Source organism: Filicampus tigris, chromosome 6 (genome assembly GCF_054856515.1).
Source record: "Filicampus tigris isolate MCC_2025a chromosome 6, RoL_Ftig_1.0, whole genome shotgun sequence".
Lineage (NCBI taxonomy): Eukaryota > Metazoa > Chordata > Actinopteri > Syngnathiformes > Syngnathidae > Filicampus > Filicampus tigris.
The window spans coordinates 11,826,631-11,837,751 of record NC_141222.1 but is presented as its reverse complement, the minus strand read 5'-3'; the positions used below and the strand labels follow the sequence as shown (position 1 = coordinate 11,837,751).

General features: G+C 40.2%; 2 protein-coding genes across 2 annotated transcripts; both read right to left on the bottom strand.

The window, feature by feature from the left end:
- Positions 1-247: 247 nt before the first annotated feature.
- On the bottom strand, positions 248-3,910 carry LOC147145820 (uncharacterized). The gene is made up of 5 exons (XM_086032794.1): positions 3,841-3,910; positions 2,074-2,223; positions 509-604; positions 389-423; positions 248-304 (listed from the first exon to the last, which is right to left on the bottom strand). The coding sequence occupies exons 1-5, from the start codon at positions 3,878-3,880 to the stop codon at positions 248-250; spliced, it is 378 nt and encodes a 125-aa protein (XP_085888920.1). The 5' UTR covers positions 3,881-3,910.
- Positions 3,911-6,240: 2,330 nt separating this feature from the next.
- dnajb1b (DnaJ heat shock protein family (Hsp40) member B1b) lies at positions 6,241-10,774 on the bottom strand. Its single transcript, XM_086033429.1, has 3 exons — positions 10,352-10,774; positions 6,945-7,531; positions 6,241-6,822 (listed from the first exon to the last, which is right to left on the bottom strand). Exons 1-3 carry the CDS (start codon positions 10,560-10,562, stop codon positions 6,589-6,591), a joined length of 1,032 nt encoding a protein of 343 aa, XP_085889555.1. The 5' UTR covers positions 10,563-10,774; the 3' UTR covers positions 6,241-6,588.
- Positions 10,775-11,121: the final 347 nt, after the last annotated feature.

The window sequence follows — 11,121 nt, the reverse complement described above, 5'->3', positions numbered from 1 at the left end:
CCCTGAGATGGCTAAAAATGTGTGGATTTTTGCTATATTGCATGGATGCAATATTAATCTGAATGTCCTACATATTCTTGAAAAAAAATATGTTTGGGTTGACTTACACTTTAGTCATTTCACATAGTCATTTCATAGTCACTGCTGAGGAAAAACAAACCAACAAAATCCCATCCAGGCAAGATTTGTCAGATCTGGCTGGCTGAGTGGAAAATGTGGCAAACAAGAAAGGATTTTGCTCGTTGCTCTATGGGCCACCACCTGGTGGAATGCGGTGCAGCCTTACTGGTGAATTTCCCTGAACCTGTGTACAAACAAGTAAGAAACATCTTTGAGTAACAATTATGTAAACATCAGCAAACTGGTTTTGTTTGTGATCCACACTCACATCCTCTTTGTTTGCCCCTGGTCTGTTCTGAGCTTCTGAAAGAATAAAGTGGTAAGGCTGAGCATGGGTGTGATGCCGTTGTGTGACATGACATGTGTTAAACTTGTGTGTGTGTCTCACCTGCACTATTCCTCCAGGTCCCATAGAACATCAGCGGAATGACCGCACAAACCAGAAGAGCCAGGCTAACTGACACAATGATGACCACAGTAGTGTCTGTGAACATTACAGAAGTCAACAAGAGTACAGTTTGTAACAAACCGAAAATGTAGTTGCAAGTCGTGCAAATCATTTCTTAAACATCCCTATGGCTGCATAAATTCTGCTCACATGAACAACCCTCAAGAAAACATTCATCCATGTATTTTCTATACCACGTGCCCTCATCAAGGTCTTGGGTGAGCGGGAGCCTAACCCAGCGGTTGACCTGTTTTCTGAAGCGGAGCCGTGTTTGGTCGTTACCTGAGCCCTGAGCATTTGTGATTTTGTCATTTTCAGTCGACAGAAGTGACAAAATGGCCGCCACCTGAAATGGCTAAAAAAGGGGTGGATTTTGCTGCTTAACTCATATTCCACAAACGCAATATTCATCAGAATGCCGTGTTTTTTCACCTAGTGGGCATGCTGGGAACATATTCTTGAAAAAAATATATGTTTGGGTTGATTTTCACTTTAAAACAAAATTTGACAAAATACTGTAATATAAAAAAAGTACAAATATAGCCATCAGTAATTTTGTAATGTGATTTTAGATAAAATTGCATTATTTTACATTCCTTTGCTCTAAGACAACTTTGTTTTCTCTGTCAATATTGCACAGTACACTCATGGAATGGACATATCACAAGCCAGCTAAAATTAATTCTCAAAAGTTTTATTGCTGCACCCGATCTTATTTTAGTGACCATTTTGACCTTCTTCAGTTACAAGTGAGAGACATGATGCTGTTGAATGTTCGAATGACTTGCTCGGGAATTGCAGATAATCTATCCATTTTGGACGGCTTATTCTATTTAGGTTCATGGGTGAGCTCGAGCCTGTTCCACAGGGGTGTTACCGTTATCTCAATTAAGGAGAAAACAAAACACATTTTAAGGTGCAGTAGCCCTTCGCTGGATATCGACCTACTTGAGCACTGTAGCACTTTTTTGTACTACACCGTTCACCTGCATTGGATGTAAATAGAGTGTGTACTGCCTCTTAAAGTGGGTTGTTCCACTGCCCGAAAGTGGACGGTCATTGGTTAAATGTTAGCCTTTATCCCACCCATCGCTCAGCATCTCCAGGTGTCTACGGGGCAGTGACGCTCAGTTTCTGCATGATGATTGGATGATCTGTTTGAGGCAGTGCTGAGCTTTCCCCTCATTTGAATGACTAGCAGCCGCCACTGAACTTAAACCATGTCATAGATGCACGGTCATTTTGACCTATATCATATATTAAACATTGGGAAAAAAATGGAATCCAGGAGTAATTCTCATCTCATTTGTTCTCCATCCATCATACTTAATTCATAGATTGGTGCCAAATAGCCAAGTGTTACCTAAATAGTAAAAAAATTGATTTGTTATTTCTAAATAAAGTTAAATACCTCAAGGAATGGAACTTGCATAAAAGGTAATATTCTTAACCCATCTATCCATTACAACATGTACATTATTGTGAGAGGAACTTATGATCGGAACCTGAGAGTTTGGTTGCTGCTCTCTGGTCAGTCTGCTCCTCGGTGGTCGGCATTGTTGATGCTGCCGGCATTGTCACAGTTGTAGTTGGAATGTTTTCTGTAAGTGTCTGCAGGCTTGCAGGAGTGGGCGATCCCGGAGGAACTGCTGACACTTTAAGACAACAAATACACGCTTTCACTGTGTGCTTATTGTATTATAGGCTGTTAGGGAAAAAAAGCCATTGAAGGATTTGTCCAATATTAGCATCAGGCTGGTAATTCCTGACTCTAGATGGGTGGCTGAACATTAGCCATATGTTGGTCAGACTATAATTGCATTACACATTTATGGTCATAATACACAATTAGCTAAATATCTTTACACATAAGCAGTTATAAAAATCAATAGAAAGAAGAAATAAAAAAAATGGTGTCTTGTATAACACACACACCAACAGGCCTTCACATCACTGCACGCATACAGCTTTGTCTAATGTAATGGAATGTGGTTTTGAGAGATATCTGATGGAGCTAGAAGTCCTTGTGACCAAGGATGTCTCCAGGCCAGACGACCTGGTCCTTGAAATGATTAACCATAGATGGAGAAGATCAACGTTTTTGATTAGACTTCTCTGACAGCACAAACACCACATATGTGGGGGTTTGGTCTTAGACAGCGCCCTTTTCTCACGTCGCCCCCATGGGTGTGAGTGTTCGCGAGGTAAGAAAAGAAGCCCAGATCTGACTTTGTCTGATTCCTGCATTTCAGAGATTGAAAGAAATGGACGAGCAAATGCAATCAATTTGTGTGAGTCTTGATTTACATTGGATGCTTTCTTGAAAGATTAAACGAACACGCATTGGAAAATGGTTGTTGTTTGTGAACTAACAATTGAGTTTACATCCCAAGTGTAATGGACCTGATGAAATTTTTCAACACCATATATCATTTAACAAGTCATAATTATAATAAGCATAATTACAAAGGGTCTTGATTTAGGTCATTTGAGGACATTCAACTTAGTAGAAAGTATTTTTGATTCCATTATTCTGTCAGAGGTCTTCAACAAGTATCTCCACCTGGGGTCCGTTACACGAAGCAGGTTTAGTGAAAACTCAGAGTCTGCTAAGGCTGAAATGAAGGAAACGCTGCCCTCCCGCTTCTTTTTCAATAACTATTCAATATGTGCATTGTGTTGGGTTTTTTCGAATCATTGACTACCACCATGCCTCTTTTTATGACAATTACAATAATTGCGGTAATGGCATAAAAATATTAAAATGTTTTGTTTTTTTGTTGTCTGTTCAATAAAATACAAGTATAATGTTACTATTGCGTAAATAAAGCACCAGTAGCTTGCTGCTGCTTTCAATTTGTCAGCGTAGCTTTCATTGATTAAATGGTGAGAGAATCCTAATATATCAAAACACATATTAGACATTCCGTGTGTGCATATTTGGTAAATACAGCTCTTATAAGTGAAAGCTAGCTACTTTGACCACCTGTATTAAATTAGACAGAACCAATTTTCAGCTTTTGTTTACACTCGTGATCTTACTATTTACTCACTCTCGTAAATGTTGAAGAGATTCTCCCTGGGAGGTCTCATAATTTTAATACATTCTTACAGTTTATCACTCAAGACTAGATAAAAGAAATCAGAAGAGCAATTACATTGAAAATGTCTATGTATTGAATGATCTCACATTTTTATCTAATAACACAAAACTAACTTACGTCCTTCATTTGTGACAAAAAGGTTCATATAAAATTAAATTCAAAACTCACCTGTGAAGAAGCAAAATATGACAACATGAAGAATGTCCATCCTTTATCAAACAAGAATGGTAAAACAAGGATGGAGACCAAAAACTCAAGTGATCACATACGTCTGCTGCTTAAGTATTACCATAAAACATGAGTGCCTTACAGAAAACCTACAACAATTTCATTTTGATATGTAGTGGATCTTAAGACGAAAAATATACAGTAGAAGCAGTCAGATTGTCTCTTCCCCTCCCTTATATGTTGCTCGGACTGCCAGCGACTATCTTCCAGCCTTAACATGAGTGTTTGCAGCTATTGTTTCTGCAGGAGGATGTGTGTCTTGGTGCATCACCAACACAAGAGGCTGGGAGGCTTGTAACAGCGGTCTGCTGACTGTCACGGGTATCTGTAGTTATTCTTAGAAAACGTTATTACACGTTCCTTGTGACTATCCAAATAAAGTCACTTTCAGACTTATTTTATCACGCTTGTACACAAGCAACAGCTTTTATTGGTTAAGTTCCCACCTGCTACTGGCTATTGCATTGTTGACTAAAGTCCGATTTAGAGCACAGTGACAGTAGAGGACAGATCCTTGTATTGGAAACCCTTAAACATTCAGTCTCTAAAGCAGGATTGATACTAGGTTTAAAGTGGAAGTCAACCCAAACATATTTTTTTCAAGAATATGTTCCCAGCAGGGCGGCACGGTGGGCGACTGGTTAGCACGTCCGCCTCACAGTTCAGAGGTCGTGGGTTCGGTCTCGGCTCCGGCCTCCCTGTGTGGAGTTTGCATGTTCTCCCCGTGCCTGCGTGGGTTTTCTCCGGGTACTCCGGTTTCCTCCCACATTCCAAAAAACATGCATGGTAAGTTGAATGGATACTCTAAATTGCCCCTAGGTGTGATTGTGAGTGCGGATGTTTGTCTTTGTGTGCCCTGCGATTGGCTGGCAACCAATTCAGGGTGTCCCCCGCCTACTGCCCAAAGACAGCTGGGATAGGCTCCAGCACGCCCCGCGACCCTTGTGAGGATAAGCGGTACAGATAATGGATGGATGGATGTTCCCAGCAGGCCCACTAGTTGAAACACGGCATTCTGATTAATTTTGCGTTTGTGGAATACAAGTTAAGCAGCAAAATGCACTCGTTTTTAGCCAGGTGCGGGGGCGGCCATTTTGTCTTCTGTCGACTAAAAGTGGCATCACACCTGCTCACGACGACCAATTGCGGCTGACCTGTTTTCTGAATCTGAGCTGTGATTGGTTGTTGTGAGCAGTTGTGATGTCCTTTTCAGTCGACAGAAGCCAAAATGGCCGCCCCGGAGATGGCTAAAAACGAGTGGATTAACTCTTATTCCACAAATGCAATATTTATCAGTATGCCCTGTTTTAACTAGTGGGCTTGCATAGAACATATTCTCAAAAAAAAGATGTTTGCATTGACTTCCGCTTTAAGTGACGCCTTAATTTATTTGGCTTTATTCTGTCAAGATTTTAAGACCAAGTGAACACACCGGTCTTTCCTCATCTTCCATTGTAGTCACAGTGAAGCAAAGTAGTACATATGCTTTGTAATATGTTCTCGTCTTAGCTTTCGGGAGACTTTTTGTCTCATTACCGCTGTCTCTCTCAGCCTGTTTTCATCCATGTTAGGTATTCTTCCATTGTGTCTCTTCAGGGTTGATGACTACACTTAATGTTTCCTGCCTGATGCTATGTGTGCATGTTCGGTGCAAAGAAAAAAAACTGCTGCAAAAAATTATATATAAAAGGGCTCTGAAGGTTTGTGGGTGCTTGGATTCCGTTTGGTGGTGCTTCAGCACCCCTTCGCCTATGCTGTAAATTTATAGTTTAATGATGGGATCATAAAGGTGGACTACCTACTCCAAAAGAGGGATAGGGAACCCTTCTTATAACTGGTATTCAACAAAGCGTAGCCAAGGTATTGCATCTAAACTAAAATAGCAAATGGCCATGTCCAAATTGTCAAACAGGTTTCAAAAAGTTCAGGGATTACAGAAAATGTCAAAGCCATTTAAAAAACTATGTGCAAAACATTTGTTGATTGTCATATTTATAAGTAATATTGAATAACTACTCAACATATCCCATCTTGAATGAGAAAAGCACCTGATGAACTGTGTTGTTTTCACTGTTTTTGTAGAAGTTGCAGTGTTACCATTTTCTTCTATGCCTGTTTAAAACAACTAACTGACTTCATTTTATCGTCAGGTGGGTAAAGCCTCAGTCATTATCAGACAATGGTGCAGATGGTTCTCTTATCTCTTAAGGTACAGTATCTTGTTTGAGATCATGCATGTGTATTTCTGACGGCACTGCAAAGGCTGAAAGGGCTCACATTTGAGTCCAAGATCACATCTCGCAGCTCATTTGACTTGTCAACAAATCAGTAAACATCATAAGCAATCAAATCCTCTCACTTTTTATTGCTGTTAACACAATGCCTTAGCTCCAGTCCCCTTATACACAAATATTTCATCAAAATATAATCTCTTTCATAAAATTTAACATTGACAATATAGGCTATATTTACAATCTAGCCTGTAATATCTTACAGTTTCCAATGAGGCATTTACAATATGGGTGACCTGGTGTCACATCCCATCTGGATGGTGTGACAACAGTACAAAACTTTGTCTCCCACGTGGTGCTATACAAAAAATAAAATACAATTGGCAGCTAAAGGAAGGGTGGGGTGAGGTGGCTTGGTGTGTGCGGGGCTGTGGGGCTTGAGTCCAGTTTGGCACGTTTACGACCGAGGCAGAACCTGGGCGATGGTGTCCCGGGCGCTTTGACTGAGCCGCTCGGGAAACTTGACCTCATATTCCACAATCAGGTCACCTCGACGATCTGGGCGCTTGGGATATGGCAGCCCCTCGCCGCTGATGCGCCTCTTCATCCCGGGCTGCACCACATCTGTTGATGTCACTGTGACGACTCGGCCTTCCAGTGTAGGTGCGTTGACCGTGCAGCCACATAAGGCCTGATGGCATAAGGAACATCCAAGTGAGTTACACATAACAGGGGGGAAGAAAAAAAAAAAAAAAACATGCCTCATTTTGGTATATCTAACACATTGAAAAGGTGCATTGATATCGAACTTACATCTCTGAGTGAGATCTTGGCTGTGTAAATAATGTCAGAGTTGTCACGCTTGAACACAGCATGCGGCTTGTCCTTTAATACGAAGACCACGTCAGCTGGAATGTTTGTTGGGGTTTCATCCCCCTCTTTGGGAAATGTGATTTTAGTGCCTTCCTTCCATCCCTTCTTTATCTGCACTTCCAGGATTTTATCCTCTCTTCTCAGCGTTCGCCCATCAGGATTCACCCTTTTGCGAGAGATCTTCATTTTCTTTGTGCAACCAGACAACACTTCTTCCAAGGTCACCCGCAGCTCATGGACCAAAGGGGGGTCTTGTTGTTTCTTCACAACACTGCTGTGACCGCCAAACCCTCCCATACCGGAGCTGAAGGAGCGGGGGAAGCCGCCGCCACCACCCATTCCAAAGCGGAAGGCATCATCAGTGTCCATATCCTCATCCATGCCACCGTTGCGCCCACCAAACAATTGCTCAAAAGGATTTCGTCCTCCGAAAAATTCTGAAAAGATGACATGTGGGTCACCCTGGAAGGTGTAGCTAAAGTTGCCTGGACCACCGCCACCAGCCGAAGGACCGCCTCCTTTCAGACCTGAATAAAGCAGGGGGAAAAAACAAATATGAATGGGAAAATCATGAAAGTCATACATCTAGTGCCTGTAAACGGGCTGATTGCAGACAACGTGTAAGTCACAAGATGGAAAAAAAAACCACTTTACTACAGTAAAATATTTGCTTTGCTATACTAAAAATACAAATACCTGTTGTATTCCAGAATTGCATTACGTGACCATAAAGTATAACCTCTCAATCTGAAGAAACCAAATAAGTCTGATGACACATTTTTGTGTTATGTCCCTCAGGATAAAAATCCTAATATATTGCTTTTGCAAAAGAACAAACACCTGGAAAAAAACGTTTAGTGGAGCTTTGACTGTCCTCAAACTCAAGTCCACTGTGTAAACACCCTACCAGTGGTATTATAAACAATATCATTCTTCAACAAGAAATTCCCTTGCATGCGAGTTTATACGTTGACCCCAGCTAATTTGTTAAAAAAGAAAATACTAGAATTGTTCCTACCCTATCTGATCGACATGATCGGAAATCGGGGCTAGACCACGTGATTTTCAGCTGACTGGTAAAAAGTCTGATTTTTAAATGTTCCTCTTATCATTTTTAAAGTGAAGAATAATATATTTTAGTTAATAGTTTAGTTTAGTACTTGTTTGTTTTTCAAACAGATTAAAAAAAGTTGGTGATAGCTTTATAATAATAATAATAATAATAATAATAATAATGATAATAATGATAATAATGATAATAATAATAATAAAAATGTAATTGAGACAATTTGGATGTGGTCTTTTTCTTCTTTGCAATTCATTACAGAGGTATTGATCGGGACTCAAATGACTTGGACTCTGTCTTTGGTGCAAAAAAAAGTTATCGGGACATCCGTAGAAAAAAGCGTATTTTTCAGACAATAAGTCCAAGTTCTTTCATACTTTGTCTGGTTCTGTGACATACTCAGGTGTGACTTTTATATAAATTAGAGCTCACACTGGCACCCAAAATCCCCACCCCACAACAGTGTTGACTTTGTTTTAGCAGTTGGTAAATACTTTTTGGTGCATCACCACCAGTGGCCGGAAGGTTGCAGCGATGCATCAAAAGCACCCACCAAACGAAAAGTAAAAGAAATGGGAGAAGGAGGAGAAGGATAAGTTTCAGTAGTACATTAACAACGCTGGACCCTGTCTTTAGCATAATTATGCAGCAAAAGTATTTACTGTTCATGGTCTCCGTTTTGGAAAAAAAAAAAAAAAATCCCCACCAAAATAGGATTTGTAATCCAGGGCGATTTATAGACCGAAAAATACGGACGGTGCTTTGTCAATCTCTGCTACTAGTACAAAAATTAAAGGGCCTTCAAATATTATTTTTTTTCTCCACCAAAAAATATTTCTAATTTTAATCGGTTTCACTTTCACGAAAAGCAAATGAAATGACATTATTCAAACCAAGTGTTGTTTTTTACTTCTTTTTCCCCAGCAAAGTTTCTTTCCAAGAATTGACATGCAACTTCCGCAGAAATAGCAAAGACATGCTTTCTTAACAAATGATGATAATGTAAAAATAAGACTAAATACAGAAAATGTGTCCCTTTAGTCCAAACATTTACCATAACTAAACACAATCATGTGTTCAATGCGCAAACATTTTACGAAATACATTGAGCTGTCAGACTGCAAGGCTTGGCTGGTCCATTTGTTTGCTTTCTAATATAACGCCATACCCATTCCAGCACTCTCAGGTACAGCTGTACAGGTGAGGCAAACAAACTCAGAAAAATATTTGTGGCTTGAAAGCACATACCTGGCATCAAAGGTTTCCAACAGGTAAATAAAATCACTGCTTTTTAAATGTGTAAATGGACCCTAACCGTCAGCACGATTCCCTTGCATTGGATTACTTTCTTACACATAAGGAAAACCATAGGAAAATGATTCGTTGCTAATCGATTTGGCAACACCGACTGCTTTTGTAAACTAGCACTGCTGTTTGCAGCCATATTGTTAGTGCTTTGATCTCAAGAAGTTGAGTTTTAAAAAAATAGATGAAAAAAAATGTTTTTGACAAATAAATTCCACTCATTAATTAATTAGCGCTATTTTATCGCCTAGCAGTGTGATCTGGGTTTGACTGTGATTGAGTCAGTTAAGACTTTTTGTTAAAAGAGCAGAGGGTGGAAGGTTCAAATTCCGGTGTGACATTGGATGTTTTGTATGTTTCCTGGCCTGAGCACAGGACACTACTGAGCAAGGCTAAAAAGCCTGCTTGAGATTTTAAAAAATAAATTAAAATATTTTTTAAAGTATATTACGCAGTAAAAGTGTATTATGATAAGATAAGAGAAATTGTGTGATATTTTACATTGGGAGAAAGTTGGACCCACTCCACTGGGACCTTGCTGTGTATCTCGTTGCCATAGTAACAATACATTGTCCAGCGGATACGTTTCTCCAGTCATGCATTAAGAATGAAAAAAAATATAATGACTGTACTGACGTATTCTACTATGTATATTTGTGGCCCACATTTTTATTCAATCTTGTAGGCTCGATTTGATATCCCAAGTATTAATCAGCATGACGCTTGAGTTAAATTAGGGAGACACGTCATTTCCTTATTGCGAATATGCATATTATTTGCACCATCTGCTAATTCGTAGAATTCTGACAAGACACGGACTGCCAACAAAGTTGCTGCTCTAAGAGGCTGTCTTTCATTTCCAGGCCCAGACTCAAAACTTTTTAACGGCGTCGGTGTGCTGCTACAGTCAAAAGTGGACCAACAAACAAAACAGCCTCGCTATTTGGAATGTAGATCTAAATGAAAAGGGGCTTACCTTCTTCCCCAAAGCGGTCATAAATATCCTTTTTCTTAGGGTCGCTCAGCACATCGTAGGCTTCAGCAATTTCTTTAAATTTATCCTCAGCTCCCGGCGACTTGTTCTTGTCAGGGTGGTAACGCAGAGCTTGCTTACGATAAGCTTTCTTGATGTCGTCCTCAGAGGCGTCTTTCTTAATTCCCAAAATGTCGTAGTAGTCTTTCCCCATCCTGCCCGCCCGGCCGGCAGCCAGTCAGTCGATTGAATACAAAACTTTAGGAAGAGCCTTGAGTCCTCGTTCAATGCCCGGTTTCAAATCTGCGACACGCCCGAGACAGTGTCAATATAAACCGTATGGAAACTTCCAGAGATTTCCATAACAAGCCAGTACAATCTACACTGAGGCGAGTCGCCTCACTGAAATAAGCCACGCCCCACTGACGTCACCCAGTGATGCCTTCATGTACAGCCAGAAATATTTTTGTACAGTAAAGCGCCATCCCCTTTTTAGTCTCTCCATAAAACAAACTATTTTTAAAGTAGGCCTACCGTGTGCTTGTTCTTATTGCACAACCAATATAGAACATTATGACTTCAATAAGCTGTGGAAAAACACATAGCGGTTGTTCTTTCTCAACCAAACGTCAAAGTAAAGTGCTCACTTGAACATTTGCTTCAGTAAGGTGTGTCCCAGATTTTTGCACACTAGTGAGGTATGTAAATAGTTGTTACTCGAGTTATGAAGCGAGAAAGTCCAGTCCATGAACTGGTCACCAGCCGGCCTACCC

What these genes read in the sequence shown, in the direction of transcription:
- LOC147145820 (XM_086032794.1), bottom strand. Translation starts at nt 3,880, where the DNA reads ATGGACATTCTTCATGTTGTCATATTTTGCTTCTTCACAG. An exon ending in GACCTGGAGGAATAGTGCAG is followed by an intron (nt 424 to 508) that starts GTGAGACACACA and finishes TTATTCTTTCAG; the next exon opens with AAGCTCAGAACAGACCAGGG. An exon ending in CAGGGGCAAACAAAGAGGAT is followed by an intron (nt 305 to 388) that starts GTGAGTGTGGAT and finishes GTTTGTACACAG; the next exon opens with GTTCAGGGAAATTCACCAGT.
- dnajb1b (XM_086033429.1), bottom strand. Translation starts at nt 10,562, where the DNA reads ATGGGGAAAGACTACTACGACATTTTGGGAATTAAGAAAGACGCCTCT. An exon ending in TGACCGCTTTGGGGAAGAAG is followed by an intron (nt 7,532 to 10,351) that starts GTAAGCCCCTTT and finishes TGCTTTATTCAG; the next exon opens with GTCTGAAAGGAGGCGGTCCT. An exon ending in CCAAGATCTCACTCAGAGAT is followed by an intron (nt 6,823 to 6,944) that starts GTAAGTTCGATA and finishes TTATGCCATCAG; the next exon opens with GCCTTATGTGGCTGCACGGT.